This window comes from Vombatus ursinus, unplaced genomic scaffold (genome assembly GCF_900497805.2).
Source record: "Vombatus ursinus unplaced genomic scaffold, bare-nosed wombat genome assembly UNPS02014821.1, whole genome shotgun sequence".
NCBI lineage: Eukaryota > Metazoa > Chordata > Mammalia > Diprotodontia > Vombatidae > Vombatus > Vombatus ursinus.
In genome coordinates this window covers 15,976,454-15,996,831 of record NW_020954599.1, presented here as the reverse complement: position 1 = coordinate 15,996,831, position 20,378 = coordinate 15,976,454, and the positions used below count along the sequence as shown (strand labels likewise).

The 20,378-nt window shown below is 37.9% G+C and overlaps 1 protein-coding gene across 1 annotated transcript; it reads right to left on the bottom strand.

Annotated features, from left to right (window-relative positions):
* Window positions 1–1,702: 1,702 nt before the first annotated feature.
* RRH (retinal pigment epithelium-derived rhodopsin homolog) lies at window positions 1,703–19,703 on the bottom strand. Its single transcript, XM_027837351.1, has 7 exons — window positions 19,263–19,703; window positions 13,027–13,217; window positions 9,322–9,421; window positions 7,239–7,392; window positions 6,029–6,197; window positions 4,180–4,358; window positions 1,703–1,790 (listed from the first exon to the last, which is right to left on the bottom strand). Exons 1-7 carry the CDS (start codon window positions 19,357–19,359, stop codon window positions 1,703–1,705), a joined length of 978 nt encoding a protein of 325 aa, XP_027693152.1. The 5' UTR covers window positions 19,360–19,703.
* Window positions 19,704–20,378: the final 675 nt, after the last annotated feature.

The following is a 20,378-nucleotide window of genomic DNA, read 5'->3' as shown; positions in this document are numbered from 1 at the left end:
AAGCAAAGAACTGGAAACAAAGTAGATTGGAGAATGGGTAAATAAGTTATGGTACGTGAATGCAATGGAATATTATTATGCTATAAGAAATAATGAATATAGAAAAGCATGGAAAGATCTTTATCAATTGATGCTGAGTGAAGTAAGCAGAACCAAGAAAATAATGTGTATGTGTGTGTGTGTATATGTATATACACACACACACACATTATATATAGATATAGATATATATAATGACTACAACAATGTAAATAAAAATGTTGTTGTTCAGTCATTTCTCAGTCATGTCCAACTTTTCATGACCTCATTTGTAGTTTTCTTGGCAAAGGTACTTGGAGTGGTTTGCCATTTCTTTCTCTAGCTCATTTTGTAGATAAGGAAACTGAGGCAAATAGAGTTAAGTGACTTGCCCAGGGTCACACAGCTAGTAAGTATCTGAAGCCAAATCTGAACCCAGGTAGAAGAGTCTTCCTGACTCCAGGCCTGGCACTATTCACTTAGCTGTCTACAAATAGAACAATACTAACAAAGCAACAAAAACTGAATATTGCTAAACTCTAATGACCAAATTTTACCTGAAAGAAGAGATACGAGAAGGCATCTCACAGCAGATTTTTTTTTCACTATCTTGGTTAGTTTTTCTGAAATTTTTTCCCCCTTTTAAATTATTTATTATGGGGGGAATGCAAGTGACATAAAAGCAAAATATATCAATAAATCTTATTTTTAAATGATTTTTTAAAAATGACTCGTGGTCACTTTAACCCTACAATGAGATATTAGAGCAGAAAGAATGAGACTTTTTGGAGGAAGACAGCATATTATGCATTAAATAGGCTTTTGTGAGCTGACCCAGAAACCTAACTAACCTCCTTTAATAATGTCACTTCTCTGAAATCGTATGTTCTAAGATATAAACAACAAACCTACAAATGAGCTTTTGGAAAACTGCCCATTTGTAATCTAATGGCTCCTTCTATTTAGCATCTGAGTTTTTTTTTAAATCTAAGTTGATAGCACTGATTTTAGTCCAGACCTATGAGTCCATTTGTTTTGGGAGATCGCAGTGAGGAAAATCCCTCTACCAATGCAGATCAACCTATAGTCTTAGAGTTGCCTGGGACATTGAGAGGTTAAATGATTTGCCCAGGGTCACATAATCCCCATGGGTCAGAGACTGGACTTTCATCCATATCTTCTAGACTTCAAGGTTTGATCTCTATTGATTATACTAAACTGAATCATTACACTAAAAGACTAACCATATGTGCCAAAAGGAGTGAAATAAGCAAAAAGAAATATACAGGAATGGGTTATGACTTTATTCCTTAAACACTGCCAAGGAAGTACTGACTTGTTCTTTCGGGGGAAAAAAATCATATAACTTTATTAGAAGGAGAAGAAGCAAAAATGAGATAAGGTGTTGGGTTTTGTCTTTTTTTTTTTTAAATATACTAGCTGGGAACATTCCATTCAACAATTCAAATACTTATGGAACAACATATGCACCGTGTTAAGCACGACAGGCACATGAAATAAAATTAGACAACAGTCCCAGCTTTTGAGAATCCAAGTCAGTACGTGAATCCAAATAGTTCCCAGCTTTGTGGGAACATTAAGTAGATTAAAATTAAAATACAGCAAAGAATGAAAAAAATGATGCAGTTTGGCTCTTTTTCCTTTCATACTTGAAAAGCTGATCTCAAGTTACGTTCATTGGTAATGCGTTGGATACAGGCATTGATTGGTGAGTCTGACATCGAATCATTGCAGATATCGCCCTCCGGAACCTATGAGGAAAAAGGAGACATCTGTCTGTTATACCATAACTGCTTGAGACTGGTTTTTTATAAAACTTTCAAATATTTTCTGTCTCCAACATCTTCACTTGAATACCTTTAAAAATACATAAAATGTAAACTGTCTAAAGACCAAATTCAGATTATTGTCCATAAATTGGGGGGAAAAAATTATGAAGTCATTTAATGTTCATCCCCTGTGTGAGACAAGATACTTCTACTCTGAACACTGCAACCATTTGTCTACTTGAGGACTTTTTAGTCCACTATCTTCATTACTGCCTTTCAGTTGAAATATGATTCCTATCATCTTTAGAATCAAATACGAAATCCTCTGCTTGGCATTAAAATCCCTTCAAAACCTGTCTCCTCCTACCTTTCCAGTCTTCTTATACCTTACATGTACCCTTCCATCCAGTGAAACTGGCCTCCTGGCTGTTTCACAAACAAGACACTCCATTTCCAGGCTCTGGGAATTTTCTCTGGCTGTCCCCTATGCCTGGAATGCTCTCCCTCCTCTGCTCCAGAAGACTGGCCTCCTAACTCCCTTTAAGTACCAACTAAAATCCCACTTTTGGGGGCAGCTAGGTGGCACAGTGGATGGAGCACCAGTCCTGGATTCAGGAGGACCTGAGTTCAAATCTGATCTCAGACGCATAACACTTACTAGCTGTGTGACCCTGGGCAAGCTACTTAACCCCATTGCCTAGCCAAAAAAAAATAAAAAATTAAATAAAATCCCATTTTTTACAAGAAGCCTTCCCCCAACCCTTAGTAATTCCAGTACTTTCCCTCTGTTATTTCCTACTTATCCTGCAAATAGCTTGCTTTGTATACATGTTGTTATCCCATTAGATTGTAAGCTTCTTGAGGGCAAAGTTTGTCTTTTGCCTCTTTTTGTATCCCTAGTGCTTAGTACAGTGACTGGCACATAGTATGCACTTAATAAATGTTTATTGATTGAATTTAAAGAGGAAGCATGATGTAGTTAATTGTTGTTGTTCAGTTATTGGAGTCAACTCTTCATGACCCCATTTGGGATTTTCTTGGCAAAGATACTGGAGTGGTTTGCCATTTCCAGCTCCAGCTCATTTTACAGATGAGGAAATTGAAGCAAATGGGGTCAAGTGACTTGCCCAGAGTCACATAGCTAGTAAGTGTCTGAGGCCACATTTGATTCAAGTCTTCCTGACTCTAGGCCCAGTACTGGATCCATTGTACCACCTACTTAATAGAGTAAGTAAAACCTGGATTCAAGTCCAGAATCTGGCACATATAGACCGTGTGACCCTGGAACAAGTCACCTCTACCCAGTGCTCCCAGTAACTTTATAAGACAATTAGGCAGGAAGATGCCAATCTGCCAAATCACCAGAGGAGTTGTGGTGGAGTGATGTCAACATGAACTTAATAATCTTCTGCTTCCCAGCAGAGGTCCAACCTTACAAAAAATTTTTACAAAGACAATTGCGATCAAACAGTCAACAAGCATTTATTAAGCACCTATTATGTTTCTGGCGCTGGAAATACAAAAATAATCAATGAAATGATCCCTGCTGACAAAGAGTTTACATTCTAAAGGAGGAGACAAGGAAACTCAATCAGGGTCCCAGGGTCTTGAGCTTTCAAATGATTATCCATCTCAATAGAACTCCAGACAGGACACTAATTAGTGGGTGAATACAATAATCATTCTTCCTGTTTGTAGATATTATCATGGTTGGATCATTAACAGCAAGTATTTCCCTCTGCATCTACTGTGCACACATATACAATATGGTATATCTTTTTTAATTTTTTAAGGTATATCTTTAGGCACACAAAAATTCAGCAGGAAGCATTAGAGTTTGAAAATTTTTTCAAATTTCAAAATTCCTTCTTTTTCAAAATTCCTAAGTTTCAAAATTCCTTCTTCTATATTATATCTTCCAGGTGAAATATTTCAGTAGAATCAATACATTCTGTCCTTCCTCCTAATTTACATAAAATGTAAATTGTGCTTGCTTGGGGGTGGGGTATAGGAGATGGAGAAGTAGAGAGGAATCCTCCCTGAAGAAGACATGCAGAAGAGGCCTTGTTTGCCTAAAATGATGACCATTAATTAACATCAGACTGTTTCCCTGGGTTTAGATGAAATCTGAGAGGCAACGTGACTTAGTGAATAGAGTGCTGGACCTAGTCTGAATTCTGCCTCACCAGCATTGTGACTTTGGACAAATCCCCTAGCTCTATCTGGGTTTCAGTATCCTCACCTAGAAGAGGAAAATTTGGATCTGATGATCTCCAAGGTCCCTACCAACTCCAAACCTATGCCACCAACTCATGCCTGTTACCTTTTTATATCAACACAACTTTTATAGTTTCTGTTTAGAAGCACTTACTTCTTGTTGGCAGCCACATATATGCAGGGATTGTAGAACGTGGAAGATTTTGCAAAGAGAGGGGCTATGATGGCCACTGCTGGGGGAATCTCCTTTGGGTCTCCAAAGGAAGCCCATAAGCACACAACAGAATAAGGGGACCAGGCAAGCAGGAACATTAAAATCATTATCACGGACATCTGGAAAACAAAACATGTGTCAATTTAAACACCAATATATAAAAATTCTCTGGCTTAGTCCTGGGGCAAGGCATTGTGGTATAACGGTTAGAGAGCTGTCCTCAAAGCCAGGAAGACTGCAGTTCACTTCCTGCCTCTGACCCTTATGGACTGTGCAACCCTTAGGCAAGTCACTTCACTTTTCAATACTATAAGGCAAATCTCTAAAAATACAAATTAAAGGGGAAGAAAAGAGAAGAAGCATTTATATAGTTCCTACCATGTGCCAGGCACTATACTAAGTATTTTTTACAAATATTATCTCATTTGACCTTCACAACACCCTATGAATTAGGTACTATCATTGTCCCCATTTTATAGTTGAAGAAACTGAGATAAATGAAAATTAAATGACTTGGCCAGGGTCACACAGCTAGCATCTGCGGCCAGATTTGAACTCCAGTCTTCCTGACTTCGGGCCAGTAGTGAAGCCACTATGCTATGAGCTGCCTCAGAAGGTAATAACCTCCCCCTAGCTGCTAATGTCTTCTTTCAAATTACCCTCATCTATTCTGCATATATCTACTATGTACATAGTTATTTTACATACTGTTTCCCTCATTAGAATGTATGGCAGAAACTCTTTATATCCCCCTGGGCTTTGCACAGTGTCTGGCATGCAGTAAGCACTTAATAGATGCTTGTTGAAGGGAATTTCCTCACCTGGCAAGTTCCCATACTGATGAAATCACAGGTTCATTTCCTATACTTCCTTTTGGGACTGGGAGTTTTATATTGTGCAATTGAGCACAATTCATACACGTTCCTTCAGTTTCATCTTCCTTATACATCCAGGGATAGCCCCCATAACCAGGAGCAAGCACAGCATGAACTCATTTAGCCACATGCTAAGCTAACTTCAAGAATCTCACACAAATTTAGGCAACCCTAGAACATAAGTTTTTTGTTGTTGTTCAGTCATTTTAGTTGTGCTCAACTTTTCAGGAGTCTCATTTAGGGTTTTCTTGGCAAAGATGGTGGAGTGGTTTGCCATTTCTGTCTCCAACTCATTTTACAGATGGAGAAGCTGAGGCAAACAGGGTTAGGTGACTTGCCCAGGGTCACACAACCAGTCAGTGTCTAAGGACAGATTTGAACTCAGGAAGATGGGTCTTTCTGACTCCAAGCCTGGCACTCTATCCACTATGCCATCTGGTCGCCCAGAACACAGGTTGGTGATCTCTAAAAAGTGTCATGTCAGCATTCTGACCCCTCCCCCTTTCTTTTGGCAGGGCTGGGGACTGCAGAGCAAGTACTGGCCAGAGATGGGAATTGCCCAGGGAGGTGGAGGAGGGGGTAGCCAGGCACAAGCAAAGGAAGGGAGGAAGGGGAAAGGGGGTGGATCCCTCATTCAGTGGCAAGAGGAGAGAATGTGATGGCAGGAAATGTTTGTGAGCCTAAGAAAAATAGCCCTGCCTTATACATAGGTTGCTGAAACTGCCCTATCACTTCCTTAGGGTAATGGCCTATCACCTTCGACAACTTTCTACATACCATGTTGGAGGATAAAGGTGGGGTAGAATAGCAGACATGGAGCTCAATTGATTGCAACAGAAGAGCATGAAAGCGATAATAGCATTTACACAATGAAAATTTCAAGCAATTTTCTGAAAGAATTATCACTCTCTTACCTTTGTTACATCTACTTGGTTTGACCAGTCTCTGTTTATGTGTTCAGGGCAGCTGCTAGGAGTATATTGTTTCATCTTTTGAGAAACATTGTAGTAACAGTAAAACATGACCACTAAGGGCATGACAAAATTTATAGCAATAACAGTCATTGTGTAAGAAACAAAAGATCTGAAAAATAAAGGCAATTATTACCTTCTAAATAATTTTCAAACAACAATTTAATAGCTAGAGGAAATTGCCCCTATCCAGAGATCACTCTAGCACTTCTCTTAGAAAGCTTCTCTATTTTTAAAAGAAAATTCACCATTTTAAAGTTAATTGAGATCTGTTTCTGATTTTCATAGTAACATTCTTTTGATGAACTCCACTCTCCCAGGAAAATCATATAGCAGGACTTACTTTAGCTTTTCCCCAGAATTCTTGTGGAAGCTGTACTTTGTCTACACAACACCCAAATGATGTTTAATTTCAAGGAAATCTCTTAAAGATTGCAAGAAATGAGTAGATACTAGGACCACAAGAATCATTTATGACTAATTCTGGGTCCCTACCTCACCCCCAATTCTCTTCTCCATTCTAGGTCCTACCTTCAGGGGCTTCTACAAATGCCCTCCACTCATAGGGAATATCAAGAAGAAGGGGAAAGACACAGGTATATGTTGTTTTTTAGTCGTGTCCAACTCTTTGTGATCCCATTTGGGGTTTTCTTGGCAAAGGTACTGGAGTGGTTTGCCATTTCCTTCTCCAGCTCATTTTACAGATGAGGAAACTGAGGCAAACAGGGTTAAGTGACTTACCCAGGATCACACAGGAAGTAAGTGTCTGAGGCCAGATTTGAGCTCATGAAAATGAGTCTTTCAATGTTCTCTCAACTTCACCCCTAGCTGCCCATATAGGTATATAGGTAAGGAGAAAAGGAACTCTCTCCAAACAAATAACAGAACTTCCCCCATATCTCTTGTCTTGCTCTCAAAGCCTCTGTAATCTGAAAACTCGTATGACATGTCACCTCCCATTCAGTCCATCCCCACCATTTTAAATTGCCCTGTATCAATCCCTGTCTAGAAACTCTTCTAGCTCTCAAAACATCTGCAAGGCTGAGGAATACTCCTTCAGCAGAAAAAAATAAATGAACTAAGTCAAAATCCAGAGAAATGTAGAAATTCCTAAATTTGTAGCATGTGACTTTACATGGTAAAACTCTCTTACGCATCATTCTTCCGCCAGTTTATGGTACACGTAGCACCTGTCGGATCCGGAGCGTAACCAGCCCAACCTATTATAGGCATCAAGGCCCAAAAAAAGCCATTCACCCAAGCAGTCAGAATCATTATGGTGTAATTGTAAGGAGCCATTCTTCTCCCTGTTGACCAATAGACATAATCAATGCTGACATCATTCATCAATAAACTGTTCTATACTTCCGCTTGATTTTTTTAAAGCTGAGATTGAGTTAAACTCTAATTCAGTAGGTTGGTTGTTTTTTTAATTTGGGAGGTTTTTTACTTTTTAGCATTTTCGTTCTCTCAAACTTTGAGTACGTACACATACTTCATTATTAAAGGTATTGTATTATCAAAGACAAATAAACTAATTTTGTCCGTGACCCACTGCAGCACACTTCATTATTAAAGGTATTATGTTATCAAAAGCAGGTAAACTAATTCAGTCTGTGACCTACTCATTGCTTAGCACCTATCTGCTATCTCTGTAGTACTTAAAACATTCAATTTGGCAAACGGAAGGATTCTCTCTCGAGTCAAGCACTTACCCGTCCGTCCCTACTCCAGTTTCATTGCCTGGTCTCTAGGCAATGAAGAGGTCAGTCGGCTGACTGACCCTCCTCAGGATATTGGTCACTCTCTTCAGGATATTACAGAAATGCTGATTAAACTGTGTCAGTAAATGGGTAAAGAAAATCATAGGATCCCCCAATGTTGGAAATGACCAAATGGAACCTGTCAACAGACTTCAGGAAAAATTATTAAAAAGAAAACAATACACCTCAGCTCTACTGCTTCATGTGTGATATCTGAACTGGAATCTCAACCAAAGCAAAACTGATTCTCCAGAGAAAGGTGAGCTGGAGTCCAGAAAAACACAAGAATTCTTCAGCTAAAAACCATCTCAGAAAAACAATCAGCTGTGACCCAAGAACTACCTTATGACACTACATGAGGAACAAATATGGTCCCAATGCCATATGGGCTGTATTCTTGTTCTTCTATATCCCTTCTTTCGTAGGATGATACATTGTCAATTCCACCTGAGCATCATGCTTGTGATTTCACTGTGAGCCCATTGATCAGTAGACGGCGTGATAAAAACAGACTGATAATCTTTTTTCTAAAAATGCAATTGAGATTCTAGGTTAGTTTGCTTGTCACTTTCAATATCAGAAACCTAAAGAGGAGATTATGACGTGAGGCACAAGGTTCCTTAGTTATCTCTGAGAAGATGGGTTATGCAGATGTTTTTGAAGAAAATGCGAAAAAATGAAGTAAGCAGTTGTCCTAAATGTAAGAACAAAAGTACAAAACTAAAACATGTGTTGAACTCAAAGTCAAGAGTCATCCAAAAAAATACTAAAGAGACACGATAGCTTAGCATGGTACGGAGTCACAATAAGGAACAAAATTACTGATGAGTGTGGCTACAGGCATACTTTCTGGTTGGCCATGTAGTTAATAGGAAGTTGTCAGAAAGGACCAAGTTGAAGCCGGAGTTGAAGATGAAGATTTAAGATGGAAAGTAATTTTTAAAGAGGTTATATGCTAGATCAGTGGTTCTCAAAGGATGATTCAGGGGGCTCTGAATCCCTTTCTCAAACCCTTTTAGAGAGCCCATGAGGTCAAAACAAAGACTGAGCTGCTGGAGAGCAGAGATTGAGGTTTTTTTTGTTTTTCTTTGTATCCTAAGCATATCATATCCATAGTAGGTACTTAATAAATACTAGTTGACTGACTCATAATAATCCCAAGACATTTTTATTTCTAATACCATTAATATCTATAGCTATAACCCACATAAACAAAATCTCTTTGGGGGATCCTCAATTTTTAAGAGTATAAAGGGGTCCTGAGACCAAAAAGGTTGAGAACCATTGTGTTAGACAATAGAGTCAAAAGGATAGTTTGAAACTGGCCTGGAAAAAACTGGGCCCAACATAAAATTAATACTGAGTGTGGCTCAGAACCATCAAAATTGTTTTGGATATGTATGTGTAGAATGGTGCAATGACTCAGCCCTCATCATTAATCTGTTTTGAAAGCCCGTGAGGACAGAGCCGTACCAAGGTCAGGCTGACAGATGGTCAGGTACCGGTCAATAGCCACAGCAGTGAGTAATCCAATACTTGCCATTCCAAAAAAGATGTTCAAACCAGCATAAATCTGAAAGTAAAAATCAGACACAATTTTAATCGCCCTCCCAAGAAGCAACTGAAGGTGATGTTAGATTCAAAAATGTTTATCTATATTCAGGCATATTTTAATTTTACTTTGCTGTTGTTGTTGTTATTGTTGAATCAATCAGGGTTAAGTGACTTGCCCAGAGTCACACAATTAGTGAATGTTATATGTCTGAGGCCTCACTTGAACTCAGGTTCTCCTGACTCCTGAGTTAGTGGTCTATCCACTGCGCCACCTAGCTGCCCCCATTTTACTAATTCTTAATCAGTAAAATAACTAAGTTTTGTTTTTTAACTGTTTTAATAAGGTCATTTCAGGTAAGCATTGTGATGAACTCATATCTGAAAAGATCTCATCAATAATTATTCCACTTTAATACACTGTATAACAGAAATAGTCGTTTGTTCTTTCCATGGTTTATTAAAAAAAAAAAAAAACCTTTGGCTTACTATTATGTCTATTCTACTCAACCAATGCATCAAAAACTCAGATTTAATTTGTTTTCTTTACATCAAATATAACAGTGACTATCTCTAATGCTTAATTCTGAATGGGGAATTTTAATGGAAGCATTTACTATAACAATATGGTAACTGAACTAAATCTCTTAGATACCATAATCAGTCCACAAAACTATTTTGTTGTTGAAAAAGCAACCATGGAAATTGGTTTGAAAATATATGTACAACAAATGACTATAGCATTGCAAATCAAAAGAACAAAAAAATTGAATGCCACGTAATTATAATGACTGAGCTTGGACCTAGGAAAAAGTTGAGAATATGTACTTTTCCTCTCTCCATTGCAGAAGTGAGGAAATGCAGATGTGGAATGTAGCAGACTCCATCAATGTGTTGCTTAGCTTTGTTGAACTTTATTCTTCTTTTTTGAAAAATAAGTTTTTATTTTAAAAAAATTTAAAAATTAGTTTTTATTGATGTCTTTTGTTTTTTACATCATCACAGTTTTGCCCAAGTTGTTGTTGTTTTTCAGTTGTTTCAGTCATGCCCAACTCTCCGTGACCCATTTGGGGTATTCTTGGCAAAGATACTCGAGTGGTTTGCCATTTCCTTCTCCAGGATCTCTCCCCATCCTTTTCCCTTCCCAGATAACCATCCCATATAACAAATAGGATTTTTTTTTTAAAGACAAAAAGATGTTTCCTCTTTCTTTTTTAATCTGTGTTATAAGGGATAACTCAGTGGGCAGGAGAATATAGAGTACATTCAAAAATGAAATTGATATGAAACCAAAAGATATTAACAAAATAAGATTTTAAAATTTTAAAAGAAAATTCATGTACAAGTGTGCATAACTCTGCTTGACTTGGGAATGGCTACTGTTAGAAAGACAGTATGACCTAATGCTCTGGCTCTGATGGTCACTAGTTGTGTGACTCTGGGTCATTCACTTGATATTGCAGAGACTCAGTTTTCTCATCTGAAAAAAAAAGGGTTGATCATAATCATAACTCACATTTAAAGTTTGTGAAGCTTTCTGGATGACTTTCTAGACCTGACAAGATACATTAAATAAGATAATGTATGGAAAGTAATTTATAAATGTAAGTTGTTATTAGGACCATAGAATGGTAGACCTGGGGGAAAAGATTAGAAAGAATCAGACTCCCTCATGGCCAGGCAGGTGTAGAGCATCGAATCTCCCTCAGTCAGAATTTTATGCAAATGGCCCTTTGAGCCAACAGTTGCACATAAAATCATTTGGCTTTTAAAGGCCTTCACAATATGGCCCCTTCCTACCTTTCCTGTATCCTTACACTTTGTTCTCATCTACATACTCCTCAATCCAGCAATGCCAGCCTCTTGGCTGTTCCTTAAACATACGACATTTCTCCCAACTCCAAGCATTTCCATCAACTGTCCCCCATGCCTGGAATGTCTTCTCTCTTCTTCTCTCCCTTTTGGTTTCCCTGTTGTCATTGTTCAGTCATATCTGACTCTTAGTGATCCCATTTGGGATTTTCTTACAAAGATACTGGAGTGGTTTGCCATTTCCTTCTTCAGCTCATTTTATAGATGAGGAAACTGGGGGAAATGGGGTTAAGTGACCTAGGGTCACAGCTAGTAAGAGTCTGAGGCTGCATTTGAACTCAGGTCTTCATGACTCCAGGCCTTACGCTCTATCCACTGAGCCACCTAGCTGCCCCCTTGATTCCTCTGACCTCCTTCAAATCTCAGCTAAAATACTACCTTCTACAATAGGCCTTTCCTAGTCACCCTTAATACTAGCACCTTCCCTCAGATATTACCTCCACATTATCTTGTATATATGTCTTGCTGATGCGTAGGCATTTTCATGTCAGTTCCCACAATAAAATGTGAGTTTTTTGAGAGCGAGGCCCGCCTTTTGCTTTTCTTTGTATCTCCCGTACCTGGTAGGTGCTTAATAAATGCTGGTTGATTTGACATCTTTATTTTTAAGCTGATATTCTATGTTCTTTATAGTTGAATTTATTCTAGATCTCTTAATAATTTTCCCTATAGTCTATGTGACTCATAGTCCCCATTAAAATGCTCTTCCTCAAGCAAAATGGTGCCTTTGTTTGGTGGGGCTCAGGTTCTAGATGCAATGTCCAAGACCCAAAGATCCTAGGAATCCTTCCCCTCTCCCCCAACAGATTTGGGTTATGGCAGGCTCAATAACAGTTGGTGAAAGTTGGTGGTCCTCTCACCAAGCAAATTCATAAACGTTCATGAGCATCTACATACACCTGCAGCTTTGGGACCATTTCCTTTGCTAGGATCCCCAACCTCTGACACACAGCTGCCTAGTAGCTAGACCAAACTAGAACCCCATCTTCTGATTTTCCCTTCAATATTCTTTCCTCTATGTCATAGATTTTGGATTGATGAAAAAAAAAATGGGCCTATTCAATCCTGTGATGTCATTCTGGTTAACAGTAAATTCCTAACCATCCAACAAGACGTTGTCATTAAAAGCACTAGATATGAGATCTGACAAGATTCTCACTTAAAATAATAAGTCCTCTTTAAAAGAAAAAAAAATTCAAATTACTCTTTTTTTTCCCAAAAATGAAATTGCTTTAGTATTTAAGATCTAGGATCATAGCTCAGGAGCCGGAAAGGACTTCAAAGTTCCTTTAATACAGAAGTTCAGAACTTTTTTTGTGTTATGGACCCCTTTGGCAGTCTCTGAATTTATTCTAGATCTATTAATCATTTCTCTATAGTCCATGTGATGGATTGTCTCCATTAAAACTCTCTTTCTCAAGAAAAATGGTGCCTTTGTTTGATGGGGTTCAGGTTCTAAGAATAATTTTTCTTCTTGGAATAATTTTTTTAAATGCACGAAATAAAATATGCAGGATTACAAAGGAGATCAATTGTACTGAAATCCATAAATCGAATTTCTTTTAAGTCCACAGATCCCAGACAGATTAAGAACCCCTGCTTAGATCCAACAATTTCATTTTACAGTTGAGGACACTTGGCCATAGGGAAGTTTTGGCCAAGATCATACAATGAAGGAGAATTTGAAACTAAATCTTCTGACTCCAGAACCAATGTTCCACATTGTTCTCTAACAACCTAAAAGCTCTCAAGTACCTGACATCCAGCATGTCCAAACTTCCAACTTCCATACAGGTCCGAAGCAGCAGACATGGGATAACCAATGCTGCTAACCCCTATATCAGTAACAGACAGATTTATAATAATTGTATTTGTTGCTGTCCGAAGTTCCTTGTATTTAACAAAGATGCCAAGCACAATGATGTTACTGAGAATACTTATCACACCTACAAAGACACAGAAAACAAGGCACTCGGTATAATTTGGACACGTCTAAAAGCAAGATCAATATGAACATCAAAGGAGCCAGAAACGATTATTGTAGTATGATTTTGTCGACACACTGACCAGGAGTTTCACTGATACAAATACAGTGGATTGGAGGAAGCACTAGCAAGCAGGGGTAGTATTTGCACTTAAAAGTCTGCAAACCCCAGAATACCTTTAACAATGACAGAGCCAGCATCCAGACTCCCATTGTGACCAACTCCTCTGAGTCTTAGTTCCTTAGCTGTTATTGAGTCATTTCAGTCATGTGCTACTCTTGGTGACCCCGTTTGGGGTCTTCTTGGCAAAGGTACTAGAGTGATTTGCCATTTCCTTCCCCAGCTCATTTTACGTATGAGGAAACTGAGATAAACAGGGTTAAGTGGCTTGCCCAGGGTCGCACAGCGAGTAAGTGTCTAAGGCTGGATTTAACCTCAGGTCTGCGCTCTATCCACTGTTGCCCTGGTCCTTAGCCACAGTTCTTGTTCTCATTAACTAGGTCTCTCCTGTGTCAGATATTCTGACTCATTTCCCTGCTCTTCCTTCAGAAAAATTGAGAAAGGCATCTCTCACTTTGTGAGAGAAGTTACCTTAGAATGATTTAGCAACTAATCCCACCAATCTGCAACCCATATAACCATTTTTCTTTAAAGATCTCAGAACACACTCAAAATTGTCATTTAAATATGATAAATAGGGAGGGGAAAGAGGTGGAAAATTTAGAACTCAAAATCTTATAAAAGTGAATGTTGAAAACTAAAAATAAATAAATAAAATATGATGAATAGAGAAAAGAATGGAAAGACTTACATGAACTGATGCAAAGTGAACTAAACAGTCAAGAAAATAAGGTATGCAATGGAAATGGAAAAGGAGCATCAGATTGAGGTTCATGAGATGCCAGTTTGAATAGGTGCTGACCCAAAAAGAACTTTGAACTAGAGTATGGCCACCAGGAATCCTCCAGGAGCTTACCCTCTTACTGATGGTAAACACATATAAAAATAAAGTAAAATGAAAAGAGAGAGAACATTAATAAGTAATTAAAACCAATAAAATATTAAAATTTCAAAAGTATGCATAACCAAAAGATTAAATTTTATTTAATATATTATATTTAATTTTTATTAGTTATATTTAATTATTTAAATATTAATATAAATCAATGTTACAATTATATATTCTATAAATAAAACTAAATGAAAATTTAAAATATTAAATAAAACAAATATTAAATATCAGGTGATTAGCTTACTTGAACTCATATGACTTTCGAGAAGTCAATTATGAAACAAAGGCAAAAACAAAAGAAGACTTAAATAATTAGAAAGATAGTTGATGTCCCATTGATGGTGTCAGGGGTCCATGGCTGCTGATTGCAAGGGCTCTGGCACAGATATACAAAAGAAAATAGAGAAGGAATCAGAAGGTAATGTCAAGGATTCAGCCATTGTTGACCTTGTGACACAGCTTTAAATGTATGTTTTTGAATCTCAAATAGACCCTCATCCCTTCAAGGCAATCCTTTTATTTTTCTCTAACTGGTTCTTTTTTACACTCTTCCATAGTCAGTATTCCAAAACTTTTCTGTTCTGCTATACAACCCCTTTCCTTTCTGTCTCTAAAGAAGACCTTGTCTCATGCTTGACTGAGAAAAGAAGCCACTGGACCTGAGCTCCCTCCTGTATTTCAAAATCACTCCACATTGTTCTCCATTCTCCTCTTCTTTGTATCCATCTTAGAAGAAATCATTCTTGCCAAGGCCAACTCCTTTATATGTTGTCCTGGATCCCATCCCTTTATCTGTCTCCTCTGGTAACTTGTCCCTTACATCATCATCCCTCCACTCTCTCATCTTCAGTCTCTTTATCTACTGTCTCCTTCCTCAATACCTAACAAGCCCAGATTTCATCCATTCTATGAACAAACAAAAGAAAGAATGGATTCATGACCCTACCATTCCCTTAAACTATCATTCCAAATCATACCTCCTTTTCATAATCAAACTGCTACACATTACTATGTCTTATATTCGTTGTTTCTACTTTCTTAACTCCCACTGACTTCTTAATCCCTTAGAAATATGCTTACTGACCTGACCACTAAACTGAAGCTGCTCTGTCCAAGGCTACCAATGATCTCTAAATTTTTTAATCCAATGGCTGTTTCTCGGTCCTCTTCCATATTGACTTATCTGTAGCTTTTGATACTCCCTTCTTGCATATGCTATCCTCTTCCTTTTTTCTTTATGTTGTTCTCTCCAGGTCCTCCTACCTCTCCTCTTACTCTGACCACTACTCTCCAGTCTTGCTTGCTGTATCATAACCTATATGTCATACCCTTTACCCAAGAACTCATAGTGTACTTGAGATGGATGCCTGGATAACTAAGACAGAAATTCTCCGTGTATGCTGATTCAAGAACTACAGAGACTATGACGATCTGAAAATACAGTGTGGGCACAGTCTGAAAACCAAAAAAAAGGTCAAGCTGAAATCTTGTGAGAAGTAAGAAAGTATGCATAGAGGAAGACACGAACCAGGGGTGCTTACACAAGTGTTTACTCCCTAATTCTGCACGTTCTCCAAGGCTCTGTCCTAGGTCCTCTTCTCTTATCTCATTATATTTTTATCTCTCGGCAATATCATCAACTCGCATGAGTTTATTAACTCTATATAATATGATCTGATGATTAGCACTTGATTATCAAATCTATATATTCTAGTCCTAATGACCTTGGATGTTTGCAGTGGAAATGGAGAGTAAGTCTATATGCTAGAAATATTGTGAAAGTAGAACTTAGCAACAGATTTGATGTGGGGGAGAAAGAGGAAAGAGTCAAAGGTGGTTCCAAGGATGTAAGCTTGAGCGACTAGAAGAATAGTGGCGCCATTAACAGAAATAGAAAAGTTAAATGACAAAGCTGATTTGGGGGGAAGATAATGAGCTGAGTTTGGCACATGTTCAATTTAAGGTGCTGGTGAGAACATTGCAATGGAAATAGCCACAAAGTAGAACAATTTGTGAGTCATCTAGAAGGAAAAAAGGAACAAAAAGAAATGTTCTATTTATCTCATTAGATCATAGATTCAGAATTGGAAGGGGTAGTCATTGTCTACCTCTCTCATTTAACAGATAAAGAGAATAGAGTTAAATCTCGCCCCAGTCATACTGCAAATAAGTATCTGAAGTAGGATTTGAACTCAGGTCTTCCAGACTCCAAGACAAGTATCCACTATACCACCTAGCTACCTAAGTTTAATGGTGCTCTAATAAACTTAAATTTCTTGAGGTTAGGGATTGGTTAATTTGTTTATCTTTGTATCCCCATTGCTAGCACCGTGCTTTGCCCACAGTAGGTTTGCTGAATTGAATCAGATGATAAACAAACTTTATGGGAAACAGGGAGGGAAGGAAAGAAGGAAGGTAGGTAAGAAGAAAAGAAGGGAGGAAGAGAGAAAGGGGGGCAGCCAGGTGGTGCAGTGGATAGAGCACCGGCCCTGGACTCAGGAGGGACTGAGTTTAAATCCGGCCTCAGACACATAACACTTACTAGCTGTGTGACCCTGGGCAAGTCACTTAACCCCACTGCCTAACCAAAAAAAAAAAAAAAAAAGAGAAAGAGAAAAGAAGGGAGAGGGAGGGAAAGGAGGGGTTTATTAATCACCTAAGCACCTGTGTCAGGCACTGTTAAGCACTGTACAAATATTATTTCATTTGATCCTTACAGCCACCCTGGGGGAAGCTATTATTATCCCCATTTTACAGTAGAGGAAACTGAAGCAGGCAGAGGTTGGGTGAGTGGCTAGGATGATAGAGATAGTGAATGTAGGAGAATGGATTTGAACTCTGGTCTTCCTGACTCGATGTCCAGTGTCTTGTGCACTATGGCACCACCTAGTGATCTAGCTAGAGAAACTATTGGAGATTTGGTGACAAATAATTCTGCATAACAAAAAGCAATATTTAAAACAATTAGCTAAATTTGCTTTGTAAATATGACATAAAAATTTAACATACAACATTTATAAGGCAGCTGACATTTAAAGGCAGCTGCTGATGGAGCACCAGGCCTGTAGTCAGGAAGATCTGAGTTCAAATCTAGCCTCAGATGTTTACTAGCTGTGTCATTTAACTTCAGTTTTCTCATCTGTAAAATGGGGATAATAATAGCACCTACTTTCCAGGGTTGTCGTGAGGACCAAAGCAGATAATAACTTGTAAGGCCCTTAGCACAGTGCTTGGCTTACTATAAATAAGCACTATATATTATCTATCACCATCACTATCATCAAAAGGCACATAGCCCAGTGCCTTGTACATAACAGACACTATATTAATAAATGCTTATTCTTTCCCTTTCTCCTTCTCCACACTCTCTCCCTCCCTGCTTTATAAGGAACTAATAATACTATTTAAGGATATCACTCAGTGTCCAATGAATCCAGCAAAAGGATAAATAAAAGCAGAAACATAAATTGTAAATCACTTAACTGTTCAGCTTCAAGAACAAAATGTTGTATAACCTAACAACTTTGAAGTACGACCTGACCCCCATCAAATTGGTAAAGATAACTAAAAGTAACAAAATTCAGTGTTGTACAATTATGGACAACTCATACACTGCTGGTAGAATTTTAAATTGGTAGAATCTTTTTCTAAAAATACTGGAAGTGTATTAAAAGAATTACAAAAATAATCACAGTTTGACCCAACAAGCCTCTAAGTTGATATTTCCTAAACGCATTGCCAAAATGAAGAGGGGAGGGGAGGATGAGATTATTCATAACTATGAAAAACTGTTAACAATTTAAATTGTCAATATTTGGGAATTATTTAAATAAATTGTAGTATAGCAATATAATAGAATATGATAATGAAATTAATGTTTATCTATATGAAGACTACTATTCTTGTAACCAGAAGCATCACTTCTATGGCCCATTCACCAGAACATACAACCTATTTAGAAGATACAATTCCTAGTATTAATGAGACTTTACCTACATATTATTTTAAAAGAACATGAGGTTTCAAAAACGAGCATTTCAAAAAAAAAGAAATTGTAACACTTCTCTTAGTGTCCTCCCAAAAAAAATTATGTAATTCAACATTGAGGCTCAAAATCCAATGAGTTCAGCTTAACTAAAGAATACTTAGCCTCATGAGACTAACAAGTCCAAAATGATACAAGGTTTTTTCAGAAATGTGATACAGCAGAACAAAGCTGCAAATGTGTAAGTCTGATTTATAAATATAACTATTCCATAAAAAAATCTGCTTCAATATTTCTGTTGTCTTTTTAGCTGCATTTTAGCATAAAAATCATTACATTGGACAAAAAAGCATTGCTGGGGTTATAGAAATAGGAATGATTCCGGGAAAAGTGCTATTTTTAGGTAGGACCTAGATTTTCTGAATGCATCATTAACACTAAGAAAGAATGCTTTATTTTCAGATTTGCCATCAGGAAATCCAAAGTACTTTCTTCTTTTTTGAGACACTGTATTTCCATTTCATATCATTAGGCAACTCCCTATCACTGTATGGTGCAGAGGTGTCAGACTTCACTGGGAGAAGAAGTATCTTGCTAGGAATTTCCCATATCAGTGAAATCGGAAGTCTGGTTAAAATAAGAAAAATACATGAAAACCAACCCAACCCCAATCACCATATATAAGGTTGTGAAAATTGTCAGAGAAAATAGATGGTTAAAAAAAAAAAACACCAAAAAACACTGCAGTAGAGCATTTCTTTTTATTTCTAATAATAAAATTTGTTGCACTCCATTTCATTTGTAGTGGCCAAATAGAGGTGATATTCCCCACTTTTGATTTAAAATTGCAAATTAAGGACTTTTACCCATTTCTCTCCCATGTCACACTATCATCAAAAACCAAGTGTATTCGAGGTGTGTTGACTTGAGATAACTGAAAGTCCTCTCGTTTTTTTTTCTTCCCCCTGTTTTAAAACATAACAACTGTTCAAATAGAAAAAATAAGTACCTGCTGTGATCAAATAAGCAGCCACGATATTGTGCTCTGCTGGTGAAAAGACTGAGTGACCTTCCTTCTCAGGTTCCAATGAATCATTCTGAAACATTTTGTAGAATAGATGCTGGGGAACAGCTTCCCAGACAAGTCTTCAGAAGCCATGAAATGTTTTCAGGGAAAGATTTTCAGGACAAATCAGCTCCACTGAGAGACTGAAAAGAGAAGCCCTTTCACTGGAGGGCATCCCCCACTGGACTTAATTGGACTCAACTGCAAATGGGTTACGTTCCCAGAACAAGAGATAAGCTTGTTAGCAGAACAAAGAGCAACCAACACTAAGAATTTTGGCCAAGAGGCTTGGGCATCAATCAGCCTTAAGTCTAAAGAGATTATTAAGTATTGGGGCCAGGCCCTACCCCAAAAGGCTGAGAAAATCCTTCTAGATCTTGTGAATTTGGGTTGTCAGTTGAAAATGTTCTCTAATTGTACTGAACCTAGAAAACAGTTCTGGGATATGTGTGTGTGTGTGTGTGTGTGTGTGCGTGTGTGCGTGTGTGTGTGTGTGTGTATAAGACTGCACGGAGAAAACAGTTCTGTCAGTAGGTACATGTGGGGGTGGGAGATAGGTAGGTGGAATGCAGGATAGGGAGGCAAGATTTGAATTCAGAAGATGGCTTCCTAACTCTAGGTCCAGCACTCTATCCACTGTGCCACCTAGCTGCCCCAGATCAAGAAGCTGAATAGATCTAGCCTCAGACACTTATGAGCTGTGTGACCCTGGGCAAGTCACTTAGCCCCATTTGCCTCAGTTTCCTCATCTGTGAAATGAGCTGGAAAAGGAAATGGCAAACAAGAAAACTCCAAATGAGGTCACGTACATGACTGAACATTAACAAAAACTAAGGTTTACAAAGTGCTTTACATGTGTTAACTCATCAATAATAGCACTTATGAATCTCACGAATAAAACTTTAGATCACAATTTTCTAGATTTGGGCTTTTTATATTTTTCCATACTTGTGTTACTTAAACTGCACCTATTTGTCTTTGCTTGTAATAGTTTCAGCAGCACCAATAGACATCCTCTTCAACCTTGTTACATATAATTTATCCATCATGAAGAGATAT

Excerpts from the sequence above, each read along its gene's own strand:
- RRH (XM_027837351.1), bottom strand. The coding sequence starts at position 19,359 with ATGTTTCAGAATGATTCATTGGAACCTGAGAAGGAAGGTCACTCAGTC. Across the intron at positions 13,218-19,262 it reads TGCTTATTTGATCACAGCAG|GTGTGATAAGTATTCTCAGT; the intron begins GTACTTATTTTT and ends GTGTCTTTGTAG. Across the intron at positions 4,359-6,028 it reads ACCAAGTAGATGTAACAAAG|ATGTCCGTGATAATGATTTT; the intron begins GTAAGAGAGTGA and ends TTTGTTTTCCAG.